The sequence below is a fragment of the Pezoporus occidentalis genome, unplaced genomic scaffold (genome assembly GCF_034315485.1).
Source record: "Pezoporus occidentalis ecotype Australia unplaced genomic scaffold, CSIRO_AGI_Poc_V1 ctg66, whole genome shotgun sequence".
Taxonomy (NCBI): domain Eukaryota; kingdom Metazoa; phylum Chordata; class Aves; order Psittaciformes; family Psittacidae; genus Pezoporus; species Pezoporus occidentalis.
The window spans coordinates 3671898-3698623 of record NW_026916009.1 but is presented as its reverse complement, the minus strand read 5'-3'; the positions used below and the strand labels follow the sequence as shown (position 1 = coordinate 3698623).

The window sequence follows — 26726 nt, the reverse complement described above, 5'->3', positions numbered from 1 at the left end:
TTACATATAATTTTACCTTTTTTTTTTTTCTTCTCATTTTGAACTTCTGACTCTGAATGAGCTTGTGGCTTTTGTGGGTTTTATTTCAATAGCACGTGCTGGGCGTATGGTGAATATTGCAGTGCATACACATGACACAGTTTTGAAAGATACTGCCCTTAACTCCATACTGAACACTGTCAGAGCTTTATGGAAACAAATTACACAAACCATAAGAGACACTAGGAGCCGGTGCTGGATCTGCCCCATGTGTGCCTGGTGAGGAGCTTGCCTTTGGGCCATGCCCTCTTTCCTATGGATGTAACATAGGATTTTCTCACTCTTGAACCAGGCAGAGCAGTGCCCAGCACAATGCAGTCTTGCTTGTAGAGTTTCCTCAAAAAATCTGATTTTTTTAGAAATACCCTGGAAGGGAGAGGAGGTTCATTTGCGCTTGCACAATAACCAAGAGAGCTGAATATGCCTTCTCTGTGAGTTTTGCACAACTTGTTTTCACTAGCAAAGCTGTGTTAGTATGCAGGTTTGTGAACTCTCCTTGTTTTACAGGATTTTGTCTGGTGCAGAGATTAGCTGTTTAACATGCTGTTGGCTGCAGTTGTAGTCTGAGGAATTAACTCTATTTTAGATGTCATTACTAATACTGGAGCTGCATGATGAAAGTAAAAGAGAGTTTTCAGTTTAAATCCACTTGAAAGGAAAGGGTATTTGTTTCTCTAAGTTAAAATGACAGGAAGGGTTAAGTAAGAGGGTGTGACCCATCTGGAGGAAGAAGATTTGACGTGTGTGAGAAACACTGGAATGGCTTCACTGGCCGTTAACAAAATTTATTATGTCATTACCACTTACCTTGAGAGCTACTGAAGCTGAAAATGCTACTTTGTGGGTTTTTTTTCTTGTTTGTCGTTAAGTAACAGTCATCAAAACTGCATAAAACTCGAATTTGCTCCTTAGAGTATATATTGATAAAAGTTCAGGTAGGCAGGGAAACAGTGGCAACTAAGGTTTTTTGTTAATGTGCTCAAAATTGCAAAAGTATATTTAGTGTAAGAAGAAGTGTAATTTTCTACTTTATTATCCCTGGTCTACTTTATCATCTTCTGGTATCACTCAGAAGTAGTTTCATGGAGGAAGGTCTTTTTTACTTTTTTCTCTTTTTTTGGGGGGGGAGGGGGATGGACAAGTTGGGACTTGTTTTTTTTTGTTGTTTTTGGGTGGAGGGTTGTTTTTTGGTTGTGGTTTTTTTTTGTTTGTTTTTTTTTTTTTACAGAAGAATCTAGCCCAAGTGTAATTATTCCTGAGTAGGATATCTCCCTGAGCTCCATTAGAACATTCATTGGGTGAATGGCACCCAGAAAGAATGTTGCAAATCTTGGTAAGCACATATCTTATTTACAGCAATTTATTTTACTTTTGCATTATATATTTGTCCTGGGTTCAGCAGTAGTAGTCATTTCTTTCTCCTTCTTAGTAGCTGGTGCAGTGCTGTGGTTTTGACTTTCAGCCTAGGAACAGCCCTGATAACACCGATGTTTTTAGTTGCTGCTCAGTAACGTTTACTCTGACCAAGGACTTTCTGAGTCTCATGTTCTGCCAGGGAGGAGGGAAGCTGGGAGGAAGCAGAGACAGGACACCTGACCCAAACTAACCAAAGAGGTATTCCATACCACAGCCTGTCATGTCATGCCCACTATATAAACTGGGGGCAGTTAACCAGAAGGGTTCGATCACTGCTCGGTCAGGCTGGGTATTGGTCGGCGGGTGGTGAGCAGTTGTATTCTCTTCCCTTGTTATTTCCCTTATCATTATTATTATTGGTGGTAGCAGCAGTGGTTTGTGTTATACCTTAGTTACTGGACTGCTCTTATCTCAACCCGTGGGAGTTACATTCGATTCTCCTCCCCATCCCTCTGGGAGTGGGGGGGAAGGAAGGAGGGGGAGTGAGAGAGATTGTGTGGCTGACTGAGTTTAAACCACGACAATATTGTAAGGAGTCTACTTACAAAAGCAAATACATAATTTGCTCTTTAAACTAGAAAATGTAAAACACCTTCATTAGCTTTATTGTAAGTTACATCTTTCTTCCACTGAACTGAAAAGCCTTTCTTACAAAAGGATTTTTATACGGTATCTTGCAGGTTTAAAAAGTGATAGCAATGTACTTGTAGGTGTCCCACCCCCTACTCTGACAAGTTTTTTGGTATTATAAACCCATCTTATCTTTATTTTTTCCCCGTTCCTTGTGATCTTTGTCAAATCTCAGAAAAGTGAGTCAGAGACTATGGTGGAGAAACTTTCTAGGGAAGCCAGTCACAGCAGCTCTGTCAGCGGCACAGCTGTAACATAGTAATAAGTTTTCTAAGTTTTATGAATTAAAATGTCAGTAAAGCTGCTGAATCTGTTTCAGGCAGGTTATCTTAATACCATTTTTATTTCCACTGGCCCATGACAGCATGAAAAAGGGAAGATGGGTGACATTTACTCAGTATTAATTCTAAAGGTGAAGGAAGTTTTTATTCCTTCTATAAATAAAAAATGCTGTAGCCAGCATTTGGGTGAAGGTGTATTGGTAATATGGACAAAAGGAGATACATATTTTATAAATAAGGACACGAGAAAGTTGGAATATATAATCAGTAGTGTGTAATATAGAATGTCAATATTCATTGACGTATGGTAAAGCTACTTAGTAGTACTTCTGGAGCAGTGATCTAGGTGTTGTCTCCTAGGAAACACTAAAATGTATTTCTGTATTAACTGCTACTGTTAATGGTCTGCCTTAAAGAAAAAGGTATGTCTTAATATGTGTTCGTTTATATATATATATACACACATATATGTATGTATGTGTGTATTTTATACGTATATATTTATAATGTTGCTGGCCCAGAATGTTAGGGATGCAAAAAGGGAAGAGGTGAGGAATTCCTTCAGAAAGTCAGAAGTGGGTAACTTATATACCTTGAGCATCAAAATGATCTTAGTGCTATATAAGAACAGCACACACGGTGATAAATATTCAACAAGAACTATTCTTCGTTATTGAGATACTTGCTCCTTGTGCCTGTTAGTGTAGACACACATACAACATCTTTTTCTGAAGTTGCATTGCTATTTATGATTGTGCCTGTGGCCCAGGTGTTGGTTTGTCAGGTCCACAGAGGACAATCAGTGTTAAGAGTCAGGACTGCAAAGCCCAATTTGTTTTCTGTGCTGAATATACTCTCTCTTCCTTTGTTATATTGACCCAAATAAGGATTATTACAGTAAAATTAACAAAATTAATATTAGTTTAATCAGCACTATTTTTTCAGGCAAAGGAAATTCAGGAGAAATACAGACACTATCTTCAATTATGTTTGTATTTGCTAAATATTTTATGAAATATTTTGAGATTGGATCACCAGTAATAAAATTGTACATAAATATGCTAAACTTGCCTTGCCACCTATCTTGAAGTCAACACTGAAAATTGTTGTTCCAATTTGAGGTTAAAAATTACATCTTGAAATAAGTGTTACTGGTATTCTTTAGTGGTTGAAATATAGTACAACAAATTCAGACCACAGTAAATTTTGTTTTCATCAGTCTCAAACAAGACCTGACTATGAGCTGAGAAATAAATGCTTATGAATGTATTATGATATGCACGTATGCAGAGATGGCAACTGCTACCTTAGTCTTTCTCTCTAATTAGCAGAAGCACTACTCTTGTTCCTTTATAATTATTTCTAAACTAATTATTATTAAGCATTAATTCCTCACTAAGAATTAATTACATGTGACGTCTGAGTTTTAAAACTTAAACAATGTTTGGAACTCTCCAGACATGAAGAGTGGTGCTTCTGTCTTGCACCTAATTCTCAGATCTTTCTAATCTAGTTCTCAGAGTGGTCTGGACCTGTAGTGCTTACTCACTGAAATTTCATCCTTGGACCAAACAGAAATATCAGTATGCTTTCCCAGACAGGATTCTTCTTTGTATATTGATTTGTGTCTATGTTATTTACTATAAATTAAGTAAGAAATCAAGCTGCTAGTATCTGATGTCTAAAATCTTCTCCTTCACCAAAATGCATAGCAAACTTCTTGTTCTTTATCTGTAACTGCTAGTTTGTCTGAAGTGGATGCTTTATTTAGCACATAAAAAGCCATCATCAAATTAAACTTCCGTGGTATCCAGAGAGATTGTTATGATAGTTCTGTGTTGGGATGTTACATATATTTTCTTTGTTATAAGTAAGCAAGACTCTTCTTTTGGTCTTTATCTGCATTGCTTTATTTAATTAACTGGTGAATTATGATATCTCAGTATTTTAAGCATTCTGTATTTTCTCTCACTTTTGCACAAAGTTAATATGAATTGGGAATAATTTCACATTATTTTGGTGAGATTAGATCCCATATGTATGAAATGTAGTAAGTTTTAGTTATACCTTACTCAGAAGCTGAAAATGCCATTAGAAAAGTAAGGTTTAGATAGTTGTCAATTTTACATTGCCTTACTGAGCTGCTTTGCTTTTAACAGCCTTTAATTTCAGATGGGAAACAGCCTTGCATCAATTCTTTCACAGGCCAAAATGCAAAACCCTAAATAGCTAAAAGAGCATTCTTTGCTGATTGCCCATACCCCTGTCCTCATCCTACAGCATCCCCCATCCTCCTCGCAATCTGGTGAATTCTTGTACACCTCTGTGTAGCATACTTGTAGAATGAGATCCTCAGAGTCTTCCCACTGGGATTATGCTATTATGTCAGCTAGAAAGGTATACAGAAACTCACTTTCCAGTGTTTAAGATGGATTTTAAAGGCAAATAGTTGCTTTCTAGAAACCTAGAAAATTGAGCTGCTTTTGAGTACTGGTTTAGAGGGAAAGAACAGACTGTGTTAGAAAGGGCTGGTGTTCTAGGTTCACCAGACATTTTTTTTCCTGTTGTTTGAAAGCAATAGAAAGCTATTACCTAGGGAAAGAAAGAAAAAAAGACGTATTTATGTACTCAGCTACCGAAATGTTGCAGAAGGTGTTATTTTTGAGCACTGTAATATTAAATCTCACCTGCAGCACCCTTAATTTTATGCCCAGAAGTTCACTGTGGACTTCCATAATGATATGAAGAAAAGGAAACTGGAAAAAAAAGTCAATACCATAATTTCTAAACAACTCAATAGAAAACTGATTTGCAAATACTTGTTTTGAAAACTGTGTAAGGTACTTAGTGTCACAGTTTTTTAAAGCACAAGTTTAGTCCTTCATAGGACATTCAGTAATTTAACATTAATAAAAATAAATCTGGATTGATCTTGATTGCTTTCCTGCAAATGCATTCCTTTGTGCTTGACAATTCATAAGTTTAGGATATCTTTCAGGATGATTCTTCTTTATGTTTTATTAATTCTGACTCCAAATGCTGTCTGTAATCATGCCTGTAAAAACAACTGTATTGCTTACAGTTAGTAAGCATCAACAGCTGAGGAATGACATGAGTAGGATGTAATTTGTACATTCCAAATCTATAGACTTTTATTACAGTTAATCAGCAACACACAACTCAGAATTTATTCTGTTTTTTTTCCTGCTTCATGTGCTTGGATGCTGATCTTACACTGGCATCGATGTGTTTAGTGTTAACAGTCTCATTGAATTCAGTTTAAAAGGTAAAGATAATAAAGTTCAAATAAAGAGAATCAATAGTGACATTCCTACGAAATCAAAACAATGTATCTGGTTACATCAGATGCTATAGGACTTGATTTTTAATTCCTATATGTTTAAATGAATGAGCACCTATGCAGATGAGGCTGAGATGCTGTTGGTACAACTCAGTGAGCTTCCAGGTGAGTGGATGATCTGGGGGCCCGAATCTGTTTCAGCTGTGGGCCTGTCTTACAGCCAAGCCTAGATAGTCAGCTAGTTACACTTCAGATTAATTTTGAATATGTACACTCTCTTGTGGAAGAGAAATGTATAAAATACAGCTGGTTTGACTGCTTGCCAATCAGAGCAATATATTTGACTTTATTTTGACTCTCTTGCATTTTGGGACCTTATTCTGAGATTTGTATTTTTTAAAAAGCAGTTAGCTTCATGTCTCTGCTAAGCTCAATTACGTAGGACATTTGGAAGAAAGAACAGGAGATTAAATCAATGACAATTCATCATATTATGTCTCACTCTGACAAGCTTAATTTTAAGAATATTTGAATTTCCTATACCTGTTTCCCTGTACTTTACCCAGGATGGTGCCAGCCCAGGGTGAGGGTTGCTAATACTGTATGTCAGTCAAAAAGGGAGACTAATCTTTGTTATTTGCAAAGAAGGAGGTGGCTAACTAAGAGCATGCACCTAATCTCAGCCTAGAATAACATGAATGTGAGAAAGTGCCTCACCCTCTCTCCTTCTAGGCTTTAGCACATGAATAGAATTGCTTTTTTTTTTTTTTGATATATCAAGTTCTCTGGCTACTTCAGAGGTTGAAACTAGTCAGGAAGGAGCAGAATTAAAAACAGTTTTATGTTCCCACATAATGCAGCTACAACACTTATGCTGTGTCATTGCACTCGTGGATTGGGTTTGAACATACTGTTGTAGTAATCCAGAATGAGATGAGGCCTCACACTGACTACCTCTCATGCAATAACCCCAAGCTCATATAGTACTTAATATTGATTACAGTCGAGCATCTTTTGGCCACATGATTCAGGGAGGTGGTAGTGGGGGGAATAGTCATTTAATTAATTTAATAAAGACTTTATTCCAGTGATGTATGTGGTATACACAATATCCATAATACCAACTCCAACTGAGAGAGGTCCTGCAGCTTCTAGTAGGAAACAAAGGTGAACCTGGCTATGCTGTAGTTTATGTTGTGCTCTAAAATGTAACGAAAGATGTCATCTGTTTCCTTAAGGCTGATCTGGATTTACCAGGATGTTGTGTCCAAAGCACACACACACACACGCAATTCTAGGTACTGAGGAAACATGATGCATCTTTACCTATTGCAATGTAATTGGATAATGCATGTACAAATGACTTGTTTAGCCTGCCAATGAATGTTGCTAATGCCTTACCAAAAAAAAAAAAAGCATATTTTTTGTATTTTTTTCCTCAGAGGCAAATCCAAACAATGCTAGATTTGGGAAACTGTTTACTGAAAAGCATTTTCTAATAGATCTCTGAAGAAGTGCAATTGTATAATTATTATTGTTCAATGCGTACAGTACATTGTCTCCATCACTCTGTACACTGCTGCTATTAGTGCTTGTTCTAATAAATCTCAATGTACACTGTTTAAACTCCTGTCATCTGTGTTCTGATTTATTAACATAAACACTTTAGAATTTGGTTCCTGAACGAACTATTTGTAACTAGTTAATTGATTATTAATTGTAAAATTCTTAATATATATTGATTTTGGAAAGGTGTGTGATAGTGGCAGCAATAGCACTGAAACAGCGGCTTCTCACAAGCATCATCCTGTTCCTTTCTAACCTTTTTCTACTGCAGTATTATTTTTATAAAACTTCTCCCATGTGATTCTCTGTGCAGTTCCTTTAAATCTGGCAGGAGCTACCAACTGCAGTCTCAAAGAAGATAATTTTCTATTTGGCAGTTCCCACTTTTATTCATGCTACAGCTGGTAAGAGCCTTTCTGTGCGGTATGTTCTCAAGTTTTGTGAGAGGGTGTAGAGAAAATGGCTCTTGTAGTCCTCTAATAGAATTGAATAAAGAGGTGTGGGGAAAAAAAGAAATTACTTGACACCCACCTCTTCTGGCATCTTGGAAAAATACCAGTATGTGGAATTTTCCCATTCTATGTTCTTGTCCTTATTCAGCCCTTAAATCGATTACATTTTATTTTAAATGAAAGTATAATAAAAACCAAGAATTTGGCTGGGAGGAGAAATTAAGGTTTTTATTGTTTCTTGGCACTGTAAAAAGAACAAGTGTTCAAATAGTCTGGAAGGCTGCCTGAGTGGAAGCAACAGCAAAGGAAGGGAAAGCACTTTTTTTCATGAATGGCGATGCTTGCTTTCTTGTGTCAGAGTACACATCTGATCTCATCCAAACCAGGTTTGTAGACTGGGAGCTTATTCCCTGTTAAACAATTCTATGAGCAAAATTCAGATCTGGTTTCACATTTATGTAGCTGGGATCTGTACTTCGCCTCTGAATGCTGTGCAAAACAAATCTAACACTTTTTGATGACTATTTCTCATCAAAATTCCTGTGCATAATTGAAGTGTGAAAAGCTGTATGTCATTCCTTAATTGATTGAAAAAAGAATTATTTGGGAATAGATTAGAGTGCAAGAGGCCTATGAGGCAATCTGACATCTATCTTAGCATAAAAAGTATTTAAGTATGGTAATAATTTTTATATTTAAACTTAATCTAACCAAGGACCAGATGATACTTCTTCTTAACCACAAACATGTAGGCGCTGTGGTGTGGTGAAGTGAGGCAGTGTGGGATGCTATTGACAAGATTTTATACTGACTCAGCTAAAGGAGTTGCCCACAGAAAGCTGTTCCAAGTTTCACTGCCAGTACAAAAATCTGTTCTGATGTGATGACACATAGCATTATTGTTCAGCCAATGTATCAAGCAACAAGGTTCTCCAAGTCCTTATGGGCTTACTAAATATTTAGGTTGGTCTAAATGTTAAAAACCACAAGTATGCAATATTTACTGTTCCCGCACCTGAATCTGAAAAATTATTTTTTTCCACTAAGTAGTCGTTACTAAATCAGATTAAAAGAAACTAATCTGAAATACCATTCAAAATGAATGAGGTACTGTGGACTAGCTGAGGAGGTACTCTGTAGTTTATTTTGACTGAGTGGTGAGTCTAATTTTTCTCAGGGCCAGTAAATGAAATGTCTTATGTTTAGACTTTGCTTTTTATTTCTGACAGCAATGTCTAAGATGTAACTATTAGGCAGAGTAGCTAAGGGACAGGCTAGGTTGTATACCCCGTATCTACATCCCAAGTGTGTACTAATAATGGTAAAGCTAAAAAAGAATGCAAAGCAAGTTAACAAAGTATGCATAAATGCAAGCTACAGACATGAATCTGGTTTGAAGACCTGCTTTACCTATGATTAGATTACATTTGTAATCACATGGGAAAGTTCCAAAGTAAAACCAAATACGTGGTTGCATTTCTCACTGATAACTGTCTGGCTGTATTTGCTTGAGCAAAGAAATGAAATGAATTAGCTCAAATTTCATGACTGTCCAAGGTTTCCTGAGCAGGTTTTTTGACAAGTCGGTGGAGGAAAAAGTATAAGGAAACATTTCCAAAAGGTTACAGTTGTTGGACTGCAAGTGGCTACGCATTCTGGTAAGGACATCAAGTTGTTTTCTGTTTTTAAACTGATAAAATTTAAGGTGTAGTTTGCCTTATCCTCTTTAAGTAGGTTATTTTTGAGGGCCTGGTATTACAATAAGCAGTCAAAAGAAAATAAGGTGATATAGCACAAGGGCACATCCATTCTTTAGTTCAAGAGCTGATTTCACTTAAATGCTGATCAGCTAACCTATTACAGCAGTATTGGTCAGGCTGCTCTTTTATGTTTGGTGACAAGAATTTTTTATGTCAGCTGTCTCTTAAAATGTTTAGTATCTGGAAACTGCTCAAATATCCTCTTATTTCATTCCTACACATGTCAAAAAAAAGGAAAAAAAAAAAAAGAAAAAATAAGAAACTAGATGGGGAAGTGTTCTCATAGCATGAAAGGAATGGCCTGAATAATAATGGAAGTGATTATAAAAGAGGATATTGAATTCTTGGATGCCCTACAAACACCTACTTCATTCTGTCTGTTTATAAATACTCTGTAACCAAAGATCTGAAAGTATTTTATACTACTAGTCAGTTCTTGCAGTATGCTGCTCAGGGAAGTGATATATTACCACAGCAACATGCAGTAGGTTTCATAGCCTGAGGTTAATTGCCCAGTATCACACAACAGCTAGTGGCAATGCTAAAAATAAATCCAGTTCAAGCCTGCTGTTCAGATTAAAACATAAGGAGAAGAAGCAAGGAACAGCATATGTCTACTACTTGAAGAAGTATTGCATAGAGATAACTGTACCAGTGCCCATCAGACAGACTAACATCGACAATGTGAATTATAACATGGTAGCAAATCCTTTGTTTTGTCCACTTTCTTCAGACATAGTGGTGCAGCGGCAGCTATGGTTCTGCATCCTCGTACAGGAGGATGCGCAAGCCCATGAAGCTGTCTTCTAACACAGACACACCCACTCAAAGATGCTGGAAAAAAGGATTTAGCCATTCAGGCAGCACCCTCCAAAGGAAAGGCAGCATTCAGCCTACTTTAGGTCACACTGGCTTGTATGTTTCCAGATTTGTCTTTACAAGTGAATAATACTAGATAATGAAAGTAGCTTCATTGTATGCAGCAATGTTTATGTAACGAATGACCAGTTCTTTTTGATGAAAGATGTGTCTGCTTCTCATATGTAGTAAGGTTAAATACAAACACACTTTCTCAGCAAATCTCTCCCTGGAGTACTACTGTTGCGTTTCTTATTATTAAACGCTTCACAGCTAACACATCCATCTGCCCATTAAAAATGCTTCAATAATATTGGGACAATTAAAAGTAAGGAACGGCTGGGATATTTCATATATGTCATATATGTCACTTTGGCCAGTGACAGTATTATTTAAAGACGGACACGTGAAACACAGATTAAGTAGTGTGCACATATATGAACAGAGGTCTGAAAACTGAAAGGTAAGTCTGTGAAAGATCATATAAAGCTGTCATCAGAACATATGCTCCTTAAACCCTTTTGTGTTTCCTTTTCATTGTTAACATGGCTCTAGTGAGAAGGCAGCAAAATGGTACAAAGGAGCCAACTGTGCAAAACATCCCCTTTTCATCAAGTCAACAGATGTTGCTTGTAGAAAGGTGAAGGGGGGATGATGTCAACCAAAAGGCGTAGGGAAGCCAGTTGAGCTCCACATCTTGCCATCCTTCACTGGTGTAACACTCACAGTACAGTACAGCTTTTAGGACTTTGATTGCTGGACAAGTGTCATGCTATAATATAGCACCTCCTGGCAGGAGCTCTCCCTTTTATGTATCCTGTGGCATGAACTATGAATATGTATTAGCACAATATGTTATGTGGCAGGGAATAGAAGGAGGTTCCAACAGAGTTTACTTCAGCTGTAAACCTGAAAAGTAATATATAGGAAACATAGTGAGTGTGTGTATCTATCTTCCAAATGGGCTGTTAAAGGTGACCTTGAAAATAAATTGAAACAGCCCTAATGGTACATTTTAGATATCTGTATGGAAAATGGCAACAGTTTACTTCACCTTTTTATTTTTTTTAAATCCATTCTAATTGGTGAAGAAACTGTTCACAGGCAAAAGTCCCATATAAATAAAACATAAAAATCCATTTAAATACTGACTCCTAGAAGCTTCTTATTAAAATTTTCTCCTGATACTACAGATAGTAGTGAAATATTCAAAAGCGTCTGTCTCCACAAGAAGTAAAACATACTTTAAATGTGGGGAACTGAAAACATTTTAGGAATAGGCTTCTGATGGGTTGCCTCTCTGAATTTCCGAGTTCTCTAATTTTGATACGGTCCACTTACCCTGCTGCCCAGAGAGGTTTCCATAAGGAACAAATTAAGTTTCAGATGCACAAGAAGTGACAGCACTTTTTTGCTGCTTTACCAAATTGAGAGCTTAATAAAGTTTAAATATAAATATTTAAATTTTAAAAATTTAAATATTGCCATAGCTACTTATATTGTAGCCCTGTACTGCAAAATTAAAATAGTATTTGAGAGCTGATTTAAAATTTTCACTGCACTTGAACTGTGTAATAAAGATATCCAATGGAAGTATCTCTGCTGAAGCTAAGTCTGCTGAAAACTTTTACCTTGCTTTAACTTATCTTTCTTCCCACAGTGGTCTCTAAATGCCATAATGCTTTGTGAGCAGCAATCACTGTGAACAATATGCCAAGTGACCCCAGTACCCCAGCAGCCTGCTAGACCAGGAGTTCAGCATGGCAGTGTCACTGTCTTCAGGAGCCCTGAAGCAATGTAAGTCATGGTATTAAACTAACTTGTTTTGCTTATACAAACTCCACCTTGGGGAGGCAGGGGTGAGCCAAATGCTGTTAAAACCAGTTAGGTAGGGAAAAAATAAAGCATGTATTTAACAAGGACCATATTTGGTCCCCTTAAACTGTTACTTTTGTTATCTCCTGAAATGTAATGGGATCTATGGTGAACAGATTCTTGCTTTCTAGGGACATACTCATGCCATCTGCTGGAAAGTTATGGAATTTAGCAAGTATTTTTTTATTATTATTTTTTCAGTAGCATTTTATTTCCTGGTTTTTAGGTGTTAAATTCTTGTGCTTATTCTTTTTGTAAAGATCTGTAGGTAGCTGTAATATAGTTCAAAAGCACTTAAGTCAGGTGGTCTGGCAACTTTTTGTACAATATGAAGATATTAAACAAATTGTCAGCATAATTTGTTACTGATCATGTGATCTTAACCCTTTCAAGTGAAACACCAAATCGGTTTATCTAGTCAATTAACATTCAAGTATTCTTTTCTCCTCTTGACTGACTGTTTAAGTATGTTAATGTTATTGTATGGTTGACAGTGACAACAAACAAAATTATATCAGTTCATGTGGAATACAGAAATATCAAAATAATTTGCAGATTATTCTAGATTGAAATTAGTGAGATAATTCCACATTTTCATTTCCTTGGATAAGCCTCCAGCTTGCACGCACCTCAGGTCAGCCTATAAATGCATCTTTAAACACCTCATCATTGCACATATCCAACATTCCTGCAGGTATAATTATCTAATAATGCAGCAAAAATAATTATGGAATTAATCAATAATCAGTGAGGAAGCATTCTGCATCCTCAAAGGTTATGCAGAAAGCAGGACTGTCCTCTAGGTTTTACTATTAAATAATCTCCAGGTTCTTATCAATACAATGTAATGAAAAGATACAGTATTTAAGCATCAAAACTCTCTTCTATATGTCGCTCTGTTACTATTCCATGGGTAAGACCAATTCTGAAGAAAGAGAACTCATCTTGCCTATGCAGCAGGCCGGGTTAGACAGAGCCTTGGGTGACATGGTTTAGTGTGAGGTCTCCCTGCCCATGGCAGGGGGGTTGGAACTAGATGATCTTATAATCCTTTCCAACCCTAACTATTCTGTGATTCTATGATTCTATGCAGTAAACTATTTTACTATTCACTCCTGGTGAAGATATAGCAATGAAACTGCCAAGCACAGAGCTAAATAAACTACCTTGAAACTGCTGCCCATGTGGAGACTTGTGATATCCTTACACAAACTTACAAATACCTTCAGTCTGCTGGGGATGGACAACTTGGAAGAAGAGCAGAGCATGAGCATAGTAGGTAGGAGCAGAACAGAGTTAAGACAGTTATAGGGACAGGAAAATCAATTAAAAAAAGCCCCAAACAATCAAACATGAAAGTAGAGCATTATATCTATACATCATGTTTTTTTCTTGCACAGAATTCCACCTTCCAGCTGTGGATGAATCTGCTGTACAGATGAATCAGCAACAGAGGCTTCTACCAGTAAGTCTTGATTTATTTATTTATTTACAAGGGTCAGAGGATATATAATTAGAGAGAAGGGGTAATACAGAGAAAGTGTGTTCTCTTGATCGAGAAGGTGGGGAAACTGGAGGAATAATTTTGTCTCTGCGACCACCAAGTTTGTATATGGTTCAAGGGGCTCACTTAAGAACCTTGTAGATGGTTATTAGGCAATCTGGTGGGGGGGATTTTTATCATATTTTTCTGTTTGTTTTTTTAAAAGATGTCTGTGTTGTGGTGAGGGTTCAAGTCTGACCTTAATCCAGTAATGTATCAAGGTGGGCTAAGATCAGGACTATGGAGGATCCTGCATAGTGAAGGCAGATGGGATGCCTTGTCACTATTGTTCTATGGCCCTGTGCTAAGGGGTATGGAAGGTTACAGTCCCTGGGATTCCCCTGAGGTAGCATGAACCACATAGGAGCAAAGATTTTCGTCTGCAGAACTTGTAGAGGCAAGGCAAGATTTTTTTATTGAAGTTCTAACTTGGGCATAACATATGCATAGCATGTTTTTCATTTATTGGTTGCCCAAAGTCAGAGTACGCCAGAGCTGCAGAAATGCTCAAAGTTCATAAGGACACTTGTGTGCTAAGTACAGAAGTGCCTCATGCTGGAGGGGTGGGGGAAATATCAGGTTTCTTCACTTGAATGCACAAAATTTTAGTGAATGTTTTCCGAAAATGGCAATGTCAGCGTAATTGCACTCCTGTTTTCTGACCTGTGGCATGAGGATGATACAAAAGCTGCTGCAGCATTTATAGTGGATTATAGGGTGGTAGAGTAAACACGAGTACCATGTAAACGTATCAGATGAAACCATTTGTTATCAAAATTAGTGCTAGGATCAGACTGAGTCTGATCTATGACCACATACTAAGCAAGAGAAATACAAATACATGTTGAATAAACTGTGCCAGATAAGCTTGATAATGTGTAGAAAAAATAGTATTCTGTCAAACAGTTATAGGACATCTACAAGATAAATATAAATCAAGACTGCACGGGCAATTTTAATTTAAGAATTTCCTTAGCTTTTCCTTCCCTTTAAAACCTTTTAAGTTCTGTTAATGTGTTTTGATTGAGTAAATTTATACAGTTCTTTTTTTTTTTTTACTGCAGTGAAATATGAATTACAGTCAGACTGAATTGCATCATTTCACATCATTTCAGTTCAAAATCTATGTATGACCAGCTTTGAGTTTTCAGCACCCCCTAGAGTAAGCAGAAAGCTCTGATGGGCTTTCTTTTCCTCTTAGATCATAGAATAGTTAGGGCTGGAAAGCATCTTAGCTGAGGTAAAATGCTCCTTTTTTTGCCTTTTTATTTGACTTCCTGATACTCTGAACATTTAAAAATATTTATGGAAATATTGGAAAAAGCTAAAATGAAACATGTGAAAGTATTAAATAAGTGATCATATTATAAAAACACTAATTAAAATCCTTTCACATGAAAACCCTACTTTAGGAAAAAAAGCCAACCAAACAAGTTTTTACCTGGCAGCTAGGAATAATGTTAATATTAAAGTGTAGATTTACAAGCCTGTGGCTGATGTTTTACCTACTGTAACTGCAAAAGGAGTCTAGAAGATGTGCAATAAGATTTAGTAGTTGTATACTTACCATTCTTGCAAGAAAATCAAGTCATCGTTTACATGAGGATGGCTCAGCTGCTCCGGTTCCCTCACTGATCCTCCACCATGCTGTCTGGTGACTAATTTTTTGCTTCACAATTTTATATCCTTTTACACTGGTGCTTTCCCTCATGGATCCTTGAGCTGCTCCTTAATCCTATATCAAGAATCTCCCTTCTGTCTGCAATTGGCTTTTATTATTTTAGCATAATTTTAAAAATTCAGTGAATTTCTCAGTAGTCTGAGCCAAATGCATGCAGCTGTCCTGTCTCAAAATTATCTCACAGTCAGCTGAGTCCATAGGTGAAGAATAAAATATCATGAAAGTCCACTTCTGTTGTCCTCCTAACCCCAGTCATCTCTAATCATATGTTTTTGGCCCACCGCACCACTTACTCCCAGCTGAGCTTTCACAGGTAGGTCATGCAACCACCGCTGAAAGGCAATACCATCTCAGCAGACCTACCAGCTTTCATGAATGTATAATTCAGGCAGTCTCCTGGACTGCATCTGGGCTGCTTTGTTAGTTATTGGTAAAACACTACAATTCAGATGAAGGAAGGACCCAAGAAACAGTTATACATTAATAACTCCTAACAAGGAGCTGAGGGTTGCACAAGTTACTGTCTGCTGTTTCTAACAATGTAAATTTTGTTTTCTAACAGTGACATTAACCTGCCAATAAAAAGGCAACTATTTCCCTATCAGTTTACACTGGTAATGCATTATTCATCATACAGAATTAGAGAGCTTAGCTGAAGGTCTTTGAGAGAAGTCTCGAGCAAAACACCACAGAAACTTGGTAGCTAAGATGCTGTTGATTCTTTCCAAGCAAAATAGAGCTCCATCTAAAAAAAACAGTTTGACAGCTTTCTTTTAAAAAACAGGTTAATTTGTTTGAAAGAACATTGCAAAAAGAACTGAACATGGGCCTGACCTCTGGAAGTTACACTTGATACAGAGCTTTTTATTATTATCATTATTAATGTCATAATATGTTTGCTGCTGCAACCAAAAACTTCGTTAAACAGGTTGGTGATGGAGGAAGACTAGTTCCAGTGCCCAGTCTCAGTGAGGCTGATAGATATCAACCTCTGAGCCTTGTGATTAAGAAAAGAACATGTTTGCTTTCAAAGAAATCTAAATTTGCTTCAACACCTTTCACATTAAAAGACATCCTGCAAGGGGAGAAAGAAATTTCTGCAGGTAAGGTTTCTATCTTTCTTCAAAGTGGAAAAATGAATGTTTTCTAGTAAATACAGAACAGCAGACATAGTTTAAACTGTGCAGGTAGTATGATGGGTGTTTAATAAACGGGTAATAAACTTATCTTGCTTAGTCTTGTAATAAATAAATGAAGCAATTATACTAAAAAGCCTTGATATTTTCTGAACTATTATGAATCAAATTCAGTTAAGCCTTGTGTTTGTTCACAAATGGCAACAAATTCCTGATGTGTTGATGTATGTTGATCGTTTTAAATGTTAATGTTTCTTTGTATACTCACTTTTAACCATGTAAGAATGGCCTCAGTTCTTCAGCTGTTCCATGCTAGTAGTTTCTGCTGATGGGCTGGGCTCTGCAGCAACAGAAGCATTTAACAACAGCCATCTGACTGAAGTAATTGGATTTCCATAAGATGTTTTTCCACATTTGTAATCTTTTTTGTGTATTGTAAAAGCTTAACTGTGTGTAAATTACCTTTTCAATGCAATATCAGAAATCTTTGAGGTGATTCTAGAAGAATTAGGAGGTGCAAAGTTGAACTATACTGCTGATACTTTCCTGTACATTCCTTTGAAAAGTAATTTTTGTCTGTATGCTACGTTTTCTGAAAACAGTGGCATTACTTTGTATTACTTACTTTATTTATTTTGAAAAAAGTCCATTTTGACAAAAGTGTTGGTTGCATTAACTAAAAACACTACTAAGGCAAACCAGTATGAGCAGAAGAAGACAGAAATACTGGTTGACCTCACAAAGGGGGGATTCCAGGATGCAAGCATAATGAAAAAAGTTGGAGAGAGAAAAATCTTATTAAAAAGTCTGCAAAAAAGGTTGTAAAATCTCATTACAAAGTCTCACAAAACCTTACTAGTCTTTTCTGTAAAGGTTAGATATCATGTGCAGAATGTATTGTCCTTTAATATAAGAAAAGAACTTTGCAATTGAATTTCTTTTTTATGCGACAAATACAAGCAGTTGCAATATTTTTAGAATTATGAAAAATACATGAAACTTTTTTTTTGTTAAAATTAAAGACAAACAGAATTTATAGTAGGTGACTTCATAATGCCAGTTTATCCTGAGTTTCAAAGGACTAAAAAAAAAGAAGAGTAAACACCAGACTCTCAAATGAATTTGAATGCCTAATCCCTCTGTTCTACCTGCTCTATGAGTTTTAATTTGGCAACCAATGCATTCTAATATTCAGTGGTTTCAAGGTTATTAAAAAAGCATTATAGAAATGCTTTTGCACCTACCCTTTGATTGCACACTAAACTGATGCAAACTTTCAAGTAAGTCAGAATTAATCTGTTGCTTTCAAAATAAACTGGCATAGGCCCTGAAATCATCAAGCATACTTGGAGCATGCAGTAAGTCATTCTCATTGGGACATGTGAGGTAAAAGTCAAAGTTAATATTACTGGCACACCCTTGTCTCAATCAGGTAAATGTCATCAGTAGTAATACCAATGAGGAGCACTGAATTTCACATCAAAATGGTTAAGCAACGTAGGAACAGTACCTTTTATTCTCTTGTGTAAAAAATACCATTTTCAGACTTCTCATCACACAGTGGTATTCTTCTTTTACCCAGGTGTCTCGTCTTACCAATTGCTCAACTATGAAGACAAATCAGATGTTTCACTTAATGGTAGAAGAGGAAATCAGATAATGAATGATGTTGGTTTTGATGTTGCTGGATCAGATTCTGTTGCCTTTAAAGCTTCATTTGGCATTGTGAGCAAACATGAGGTTGAAGTACCAACGTTACTTAAAGAACTTACTACAAGGTTATATTATGTATTTTGTTTTCTGGTTCTGTAATTGTATTTCATACAATAAGGTTGAACCTCTAAAATGGTTAGGTTTTGATTATTTCTAGTCAGTCCGTAGCAGTCACCATCTAATATTTTTTGAAGAGCCTCTGGTTGGATCACTGGGATTAGACACACAGCCTGTACGATGCAGATTGCAAAATTTTTCTGAATTAATTCTTGTCTGTATTACAGTGCATCTTCCAGGAAAAAATATAAATCCAGAGAGGAAGAGTCCATCCAAGGTCCTATCTATATTCTATACTATTGAAAATTTGAAATTTACTTTGAATAACATTACCCAAGTTAAGGTTTCAGAAATAAGATTTCTTTGCCTTTGTCTGATGAACTAGAGAGCTATATGCGTTATTGCCAATGGAGGTGCTTAAGGTTTTGTGAGGCTATTACACAGCCTTTTCTTTGAAAAGCAAAGTAGATTTATCTACTTGAATTTTAAATAAGCTTTTGTTGCTGTTCTCTAAATGCAGTCTCCGTTTTTCAAATATCCTTGTTGAGCTAAGGACACTGAAAATGAACTTGGTGTTACTGTAGCGCTAGTGCAAATGTCAAACACATAGAAATAAGGTGTGACTAATTCTAGGTGTAGTTCTCTAGTTTGTATTTCAAAGATTATTCCTTGGGCATAATGTTACCCCAGTGAATCCCGGTGTTGCATCCCAGTAAATAATTTACTATGCATGATGTGACATTTGGTATTTTCAAATTTTCCTGTAGTTATTTACCAAGCGTTGCATGTAATTTTGTATTCATTAACTCTCTTGTTCTGTACCTACCTTTACCGTGTTTATTTGTAACCTCCAAATGTTATGATTAATAATTGAGGATAGCAGAAGAGTCCTGGTCTTCTGATAAAAATATTCAGTGCTATAGGACTAAGAGCTCATGCCTGCAGGAATTCTCCTGCGAACACTTGTTTCAAGATTGTTCCATGTTTATGAGTGATAGAGTGTTTTCAGCTATAGTTGACATGTATTGTTTAACCCAGTTTTTAATCCATTGATGCCAGCTTCTACAGGCATTATTTAGGCTTCTAATCAAAAAGTAAGCCTTATAGAAGCCCAAAAGTAAAGCATTACAGCTATTGATTTTACTATCTATTTTCTGTAAATTCTTTCTGACATTAATTATATCACTTTAAAAAAAAATGTTATTAATTAGAGTCAATTGACACTTCCTTCCTGTCACTAACAGCAGTGTCACATGGACAGACCTAGAATTTTCCAGGATGTCCCACATATCCTCTCTAACATTTTTAAGTTACTGCCTTTCCTTGGATTTTTTACTGAAAACCAGTATTAAGTTTCCAGAGATGACCTCAGTCAGTTGTTTTACTGTTATGAGACAGAAGTTATGTTGATTTATTTACTGTTTTATAGTTACTAATTCTATTTTATTACTAATAATCTCTGAATTTCCTTCCTGCCTCCCTCTTGATTTTAGAAAAATAAACTTTGATCATTGTCTAGTCCATCAATCAAGGAAAAGTAGGATGGAAATTCTGTGCGTGGTCATGGAAAGTATTAGAACTACAAGGCAATGCTCATTAACTGTCCATACTGGAATGCGTGGAGAGACAATGAGGGTAAATATGTTTGACAAAATTCTGTAACTTAAATGATCAGACATAAAAAGCTCATTTATATAAATTATATGGCTGTGTTTTTACCAATATATGCTCAGAAAAAAACTGAACTAAATCAATATTATTGCACTGATGTAAACTGATTAAAAGTTGGTATTTTGTTTAGTATTGCTTATGTGACTCAGGGATGGGAAATGCATGAAAGGATGGCTAGACAATGAGCCATTGCTTTGGGTGAAGCCTCAGCAAAAACTTAGGTTTTTTTAGCTTAGTTTGAATCTCCAACAACTGTATAACCTATCTTTCATTTTTATATTTTGTCTTTTATAACACATTAGAACTTCAGGTTGTTATTACTTCAAGGATTGGCATCTTACTCCCTGTTTTATGTCCTTCCTCCCTCTACCTCTCTTCACTGTGTTTCAGTAATTGAACCTACATATCTTCTGAGGTTTGCCCATTATTAGTATTTCTAAATAATTCATATAATTTTTAATAAGTGATGCAAGTTAAGCTTCTACCTCTGTATCTAACTTTATTAAAATGCAAAGTTGTTGATAGAAAATTCTTTAGTTGTGGAATTTGATGTTCAATTTCAAAGGTTACTCCTGGCATTATAATTCTTAATATATACAGTTAAGATACTATTTTGTGTTGTTTTTTTTTTTTTTTCACTTCAGTTTGTAACTTAATTTCTTTTGATGCTTTTCTAAATTATAGTTTCACTTTATTGAAGATCAGAATTGTAAAGGGCGGGACAAAGCCATTGTTTTTCCTGCACATACAACTATTGCTTTTAGTGTATTTGAACTTTACATTCATTTGGATGGTAATTTTGGTAAGTGATGTGAGTTACTGTCATTATTGCTATTATTTATAATGATCTGAGGTTTTAAAATAGTTGATATACATAAGCCCTGATCCCTTACAATGGTATGTTTTAATTTTATGCACATAAGTAGTCTTTCTTTATAGGAAACAATTATTGAAAAGATAACCAAGGCAGGTGCATGGAAGCATTTTTTAAAAGTTAAGTATGATTTTGTTATTTCTTTGTGAATCTTGCAGCTGCATTGAACAAAAAATTTCTTCCTTATGTTTCTAGTCTGTAAGGAACAGGCTTATGAGGCCATCTGATCAGTTTTGCATAAAATAGTAAAGAAAAAAGACCCAATTAAAGAAGAAAATGTGGAGAACTTGAAAATTAAGCTAACAGTTTTTTCTGTTAGGGCTTTAATTTCAGTCTGATAAATCATTACTGCATATGGATATCCTGCATATGGATATCTGAAGATTTTTATAAATCACAGTTACTGGAAACTAATAAAAATATTGCATAGCTCCTGTAAGTTTTTCTCCTTTTGGGGAAAGGATAGTGCTTATGTATTTACATAATTTGCACTTATTAAAGTGTAATTTATACCATTATTGATATTACCAAAGTTGTTAGGAATAAACAAGAAAGTCAATTTAGGATTTCATCTAGTGCTTAATAATATCAAATGCAAAACTCCCCACTGAGCAGAGTGATGTTAAATGAAGTTTTAACCACCGCTTTCACATGTGTTTAAATACAGAAACCTCTGTAGATTCACTCAGTGGGAATTGTTTCAGGAATCGCTTAGCTATAACATTATGGCTTTCTGTAAATAGCAAGATAAGAGACCTGATTAGGGTATTAATCTCTGTCTCTGCAGATCTATATAGCACTATGTTCTAAAAGTTGAAAATAGCTCTGTACCATTTGGCATACACAGGATAAAACAGGTACTCTGCATTGCAAAGCACCCTTTTACTGAACTGTGAAATACCTTCCCTTCTGTGAAAAATTTAAATGTATTCCAAACCAGGCATAATTACTAGATTAAAAGTAAAGGAGATAATTTTGTATGGTGGTTCTTTATATTCATTTAAGTAGGATGCTTAACATTAATTTAAGGTTTGGAAGTGTTTTAATTTTATTTTACCTTTATGCAATAGTAGGTACATGCACAGTGTTTTTTTTTTCCCTAAAATCATTATTACTGAAATAGTCAATTAAGTTGATATTTCTATTTGCAAATTGAAGAGAATTCTCAATTGATAATGTTTAAAACATGTTTTTTTTTTCAGTTACTTGTAATTGATTATTGTTATATTTTACTTTAAATGTTTTCTTTCAAGTTATGGATAGAAATGTAGGTGATACTTGTTTTTATTAAAAAAATAAAGTTTTAATAGTTGGTTCAGTGTTAGAAGAGATCACTAAAGAGCTCACAGCATTGCTTCTTATTTTTCATTATAGTTTCAAATGAGATCATAGAAATGTTTCTCCTTCAGAAGCAGGGCTTCCAGTTACAAGATGCTGACTTAGTCTCTTAACACGGCCTTAAATTGTGCATAAACCAACCAAACTCTGAGGATGTGTGCTGAAAGCCACCAATATTTTATCATTCCCACTGAATCTGTGTCACTTGATTTTATGGGGTATTACTGTGTGTAGACTTGTATTAAAAAGTGGTACTAGCCATTAAAAACAGTAGCAAAGCTGAATTTAATCACTGTTAGCTTTTTACATTAGAAAGCGTATTAAACTACTGTGCAATTACTGCTTTTGCATTTTGTTTTTAAAAAAACAATTTTAATTTTTACAGAGCTCTGTGTGACTCCAATTTCAAAAGGAGGATTTGAAAAAGAGAAATCTGGATCATCTTCACTGACCAAATTAAGGAGGTTAAAGAGTAATCTGTTTCATAGAAGTATGACTTTTGATATTTATATCCAAATGTCTTAGCTAATGCATGAAGAGTGCATTTTTGTTTCTGTAATTTGTGTGCAAGATGAATGCTTAAAGAAGAAAACTTTGATGGAAAATGTACCTCAATTTCTCGGGTATTGAAATAATTGCAAAGTTATTAAAATTTGTTTTTGAGAATCTGACTCACAAATAACAAATTTGTGGTGTTGCTCTTCATTAAAACTCTAAAGATCCTAAAAATTTATGGCTGATGGTAAACTGGTGTGGAGTAATTATACAATTAACTACAGTTAACATTAAGCCTATTTCATATGCTTGCCATTTACAGCTAATGTTATGCAATACAAGTTATAATCTATAAATAATATTTAAGGGCAAACTTCAAAAATCTTTAAAAGTTTAAAAATCAAACAATATTAATTTAAATTTTTGAACATACTCTTTAGGCTGTATGTTCACATGGCAAGGACATAGGCAAGATACCATCATAGTTGCTATTTCTCATTCTGATATGAGCACAACATCCAACAAAACTGTGTATACATATATTTTCTTCAGAACAAGATCATATACTTTTAACACTTTGTAGCCTAAGTATTTTGAAAAGCTGCAAATCTGAGTGTGAAGATGAATGTTGAGTAGTAAACACATTCTTCTAAAGGCTGGTCTGTCCTTGCTCCATTGTATCCTGGTTTTGATCAAAGGGCTTTTATGGACCAAGCCTCCAGTGCTGCTCCAGTTCATGCTAAGGGGATAAATCTTCAGTGAGTGTGATACATCTCAGTAGCTGTAGCAGTCTAAAAGTTTGTCATTCAGTAGAAACTAATGAGTCCCTGAAGAAAGAGGGAAAAGGTAAGCAGTTCCAAACATAATTTCTTCCTGGGGTGTTTGGATGCTCAGAAATCTGCTAGGAGGTCAACTTGGAGTCCTTCAAATTTTCTAAACCTGTTAAGTATTGGTAGGGTTTTTTTGTGTGTGTGTGTTTTGTTGTTTTGTTTTTTTTTTTTTTTTTTATATAAGTGCTAGGGGAAGAGAAAGGAATTTGCAGGTTTTAGAAAATAAAACTAGAAATGCAAAAATAAAAATGGTTAAACAGGGAAGTACGCAGCTGTGATTTGATTTGGCACCAAATTCTTCAAAAGCTCGCCTCGTGCCTACCTTTTAGGTGTGTTTCTAAAAATATGTAGGGCACACAAAAATGTATGGCTTTTCTCAGTGTCTTTTGTGAAGTAAAAATTACAAAAAAATCATCACCCAGGGCTTCTGATGGGAAGTAATCTACAACATGGTGTGTTTAGAATAGTTTCATGAATCAGCTGTTATTTTCATAACTAGATTGACAGGTTGTTTTGTAAATGGTTCATAATGTCACAACAAATCACTGCTTTTTGTGTGTGTATGTGTGTTCTTTTTCAGATAAAAGAGTAGTGGCTACCATTGCTAATTCTGAAGCTTACTTGGAGGACCTTTTTACAGATTATTATGAAAAAGCTGCAAGCATGACTGATCTCTCTACAAGCTATCTCAGAGAAGGGTCTCACATCCGAATTAATTTACTTAATAACAACATCCCAAAAGGTCCCTGTGTCCTTTGTGGAATGGGAAGTTCTAAAAGGGAGACAGTCTATGGGTGCCTTGAGTGTTCTTTTAATGGACAAAAGTATGTACGACTGCATGCTGTGCCCTGTTTTGACCTCTGGCATAAGAGAGTAAAGTAGCCGAACTAGGTAAGTGCCTTTTGTTACAGACATGGGCATAACTGTGCCACACACTTTTCAGAATTAGTAAATATGACTCAGATTGTTGAAATGCAAAATAGTGAAAGTGCAAAACATTTTATTACACTATTATCTTGAAATTTTTGCTTTCCAGTCCATGATCTTTTATTTGAAAATAATGCATTCCCTGACATTGCTTTTCTTTCTAGAACCTTCTCTTTTCATTACCATGATAATGAAAAATGCACTTTTAAATTGTATTTTCATAATGTCAAAATATATGCTAGAACTTTAAGTTGTTTACACAAACTTGTTGTTACACTCCAAAATCTTGCCTTTATCTACCCTGGCATATGATGAAAGTATTTGTTAATAATTTAGTGTCCTCATGAATGTTTAACTGAAGTATCAGATTAAAAACATGCTAAAACTTAGCTCAGTCTAATGTTTCATTTGCAAAAGGGAACAACTAAAACTAGGGATAGGGGTTTCACATTAGGATGGCATTACCATATGTCAACAGTTTGTTTAGATTACGAAAAAATACCACGTAGTCCACTGTCTGAATTTCATTGGATTTTGGATCACAGCTGCTCTTGACTTTATTACGTGTTCAGAAAAAATTGCTCATCAATGTATTTTGGAAGCTTACAAAAATAACAGAACTACATCCTCCCAACAAAGCTTCAGGGTTAAGGTCTTAACCGGTAGATCTGAACCACAGAAAATTGTCTGTTGAGAATGTAAACACCAGAGGGCACTACAGAATTGTGTCCAATGTTGAGGCCGGGAGTGCCGTTGGTTAAAAGCTCTCCCTGTGCTATTTTAAACTGGGAAAACAATTTCAGAAAAGCGTTTCTACCTTTTAGCATGACTTTAAGAATAACCCACGTATGGAAACTTTTGTTTGGAAACTTCACTGTGTGTGTCTGATTATTACATGTTGAAAGGAATGCAGCTACTGCTTTTCATGTGAGAAGAGTGAAGTATGTTAGACAAGTATTAAGATGACATCTGCATAAGGAGAACAGTGAATGAGCCTGAAGTACTGTCTATTAACTATTGCTACTTATTTACATTTTTCCTAAGTGAAGGTAACCAGAATGATGCCCAAATAATTACTTATGTTTCTATATAGTATCTCCCATCATCTTCAGGCTTGTGGAATAAACCACATACACACAAATATTTTTTAAAAAAGGAATATACATATGACTTTAAATCTCAAAACAGAGCTCTAGCTGTCAAAAATATCTTTTTCTTTGTCACCACTTCATAATTCACATTTATTATTATTTCTGAACTATGAAGCAGTCACACTGGCCTATACATAATATGTTGGGCACTGTCTAGTAGCAGTGCAGTGCTGCATTTTGGCTTTAGTCTGAGAATAATTTTGATAACACATCAATGTTTTAGCTGTTGCTGAGTAGCGCTTATACTAAGTCAAGGGCTTTTCAGTTTCCCATGCTCTGCCAGTAAGGAGGGGCACAAAAAGCTGGGAGGATACCTGACGAGGGTACCTGACCTGAACTAATCAAAGGGATATTCCATACCATAGGACATTATATACTTGAGCATAAACTGAGGGGGGTTTCCTGGGAGGGACAGATTGCTGCTTGGGTCAGGCTGGGTATGCGTCAGCAGACGGTGAGCAACTGCATTGTGCAGCACTTGCTTTTTTGGAGGGTACTTGGGGTTTATTCCCTCTCCATTTCCTATTATTATTGTGTATTTTTATTTCAATTATTAAACTGTTCTTATCTCAACCCCTGGGCTTTTATCTTTTCCCTCCCAGTTCTCCTCCCCATCCCCCTGGAAGTGGGGGAAGTGAATGAGTGGCTACGTGGTACTTAGATGCCTGCTGGGGTTGAACCATGGCACACCTCATCCAAGTAAATCATGATGGTGTAGATTTTTAAGCTGGTACTGCTGAATAAACTACCTAACTTCATAATTTTACAAAGCCAAAGTTAAAAACCCACTTAAAATACAAGCTGTTCATGAACCCCATTATTCTTGTTAATATTACAGCAAAGAGGTTATTTTAAATTTCTTTAAGAACAGTTGTGTTTCTATGTTGACATTCAGTAGTGTTCAGTCTTCATTTCCCTTAAGGCCTTTCACAGTTAAATTTGCTGCAAACAGCAATTCCCCAAGAAGCTGGCCTAGGAGCCTGCAGAAGTTTAACAGATATTTCCCTTGGATTTTGTTTTCCCCTTTTATTTTATAGGGGATAGAGAACTAGTTATAACATAACCTGATGTCAACAGGTACTGGAACCATTGTTGTGTGCTTGATAGGACAGAAATATTTTCATCAGTATTA

The 26726-nt window shown here is 35.7% G+C and overlaps 1 protein-coding gene and 1 long non-coding RNA gene across 3 annotated transcripts; both read left to right on the top strand.

The window, feature by feature from the left end:
- The first annotated feature begins 1257 nt into the window (after window positions 1-1257).
- Window positions 1258-14195, top strand: LOC134175093 (uncharacterized). Of its 2 annotated transcripts, none has more exons than XR_009968891.1 (5): window positions 1258-1432; window positions 1992-9343; window positions 11964-12100; window positions 13579-13643; window positions 13888-14195. It is a non-coding gene; the product is annotated as an uncharacterized LOC134175093 (long non-coding RNA). The 2 variants fall into 2 exon arrangements; XR_009968890.1 differs by having other exon boundaries at window positions 1265-1432; window positions 1992-7637; window positions 13888-14180.
- A 580-nt stretch (window positions 14196-14775) lies between these two features.
- Window positions 14776-24832, top strand: PJVK (pejvakin). Its single transcript, XM_062640568.1, has 6 exons — window positions 14776-16505; window positions 18121-18316; window positions 19802-19943; window positions 20664-20781; window positions 22577-22681; window positions 24097-24832. Exons 1-6 carry the CDS (start codon window positions 16295-16297, stop codon window positions 24396-24398), a joined length of 1074 nt encoding a protein of 357 aa, XP_062496552.1. The 5' UTR covers window positions 14776-16294; the 3' UTR covers window positions 24399-24832.
- Window positions 24833-26726: the final 1894 nt, after the last annotated feature.

Bases quoted from the DNA above. Each gene is read 5' to 3' on its own strand.
- PJVK (XM_062640568.1), top strand. From the start codon at position 16,295: ATGTTTGCTGCTGCAACCAAAAACTTCGTTAAACAGGTTGGTGATGGA. The intron at 16,506-18,120 runs GTAAGGTTTCTA...TCTTTTACCCAG, and splicing joins GGAGAAAGAAATTTCTGCAG to GTGTCTCGTCTTACCAATTG. The intron at 20,782-22,576 runs GTAAGTGATGTG...TAATTTTTACAG, and splicing joins TCATTTGGATGGTAATTTTG to AGCTCTGTGTGACTCCAATT.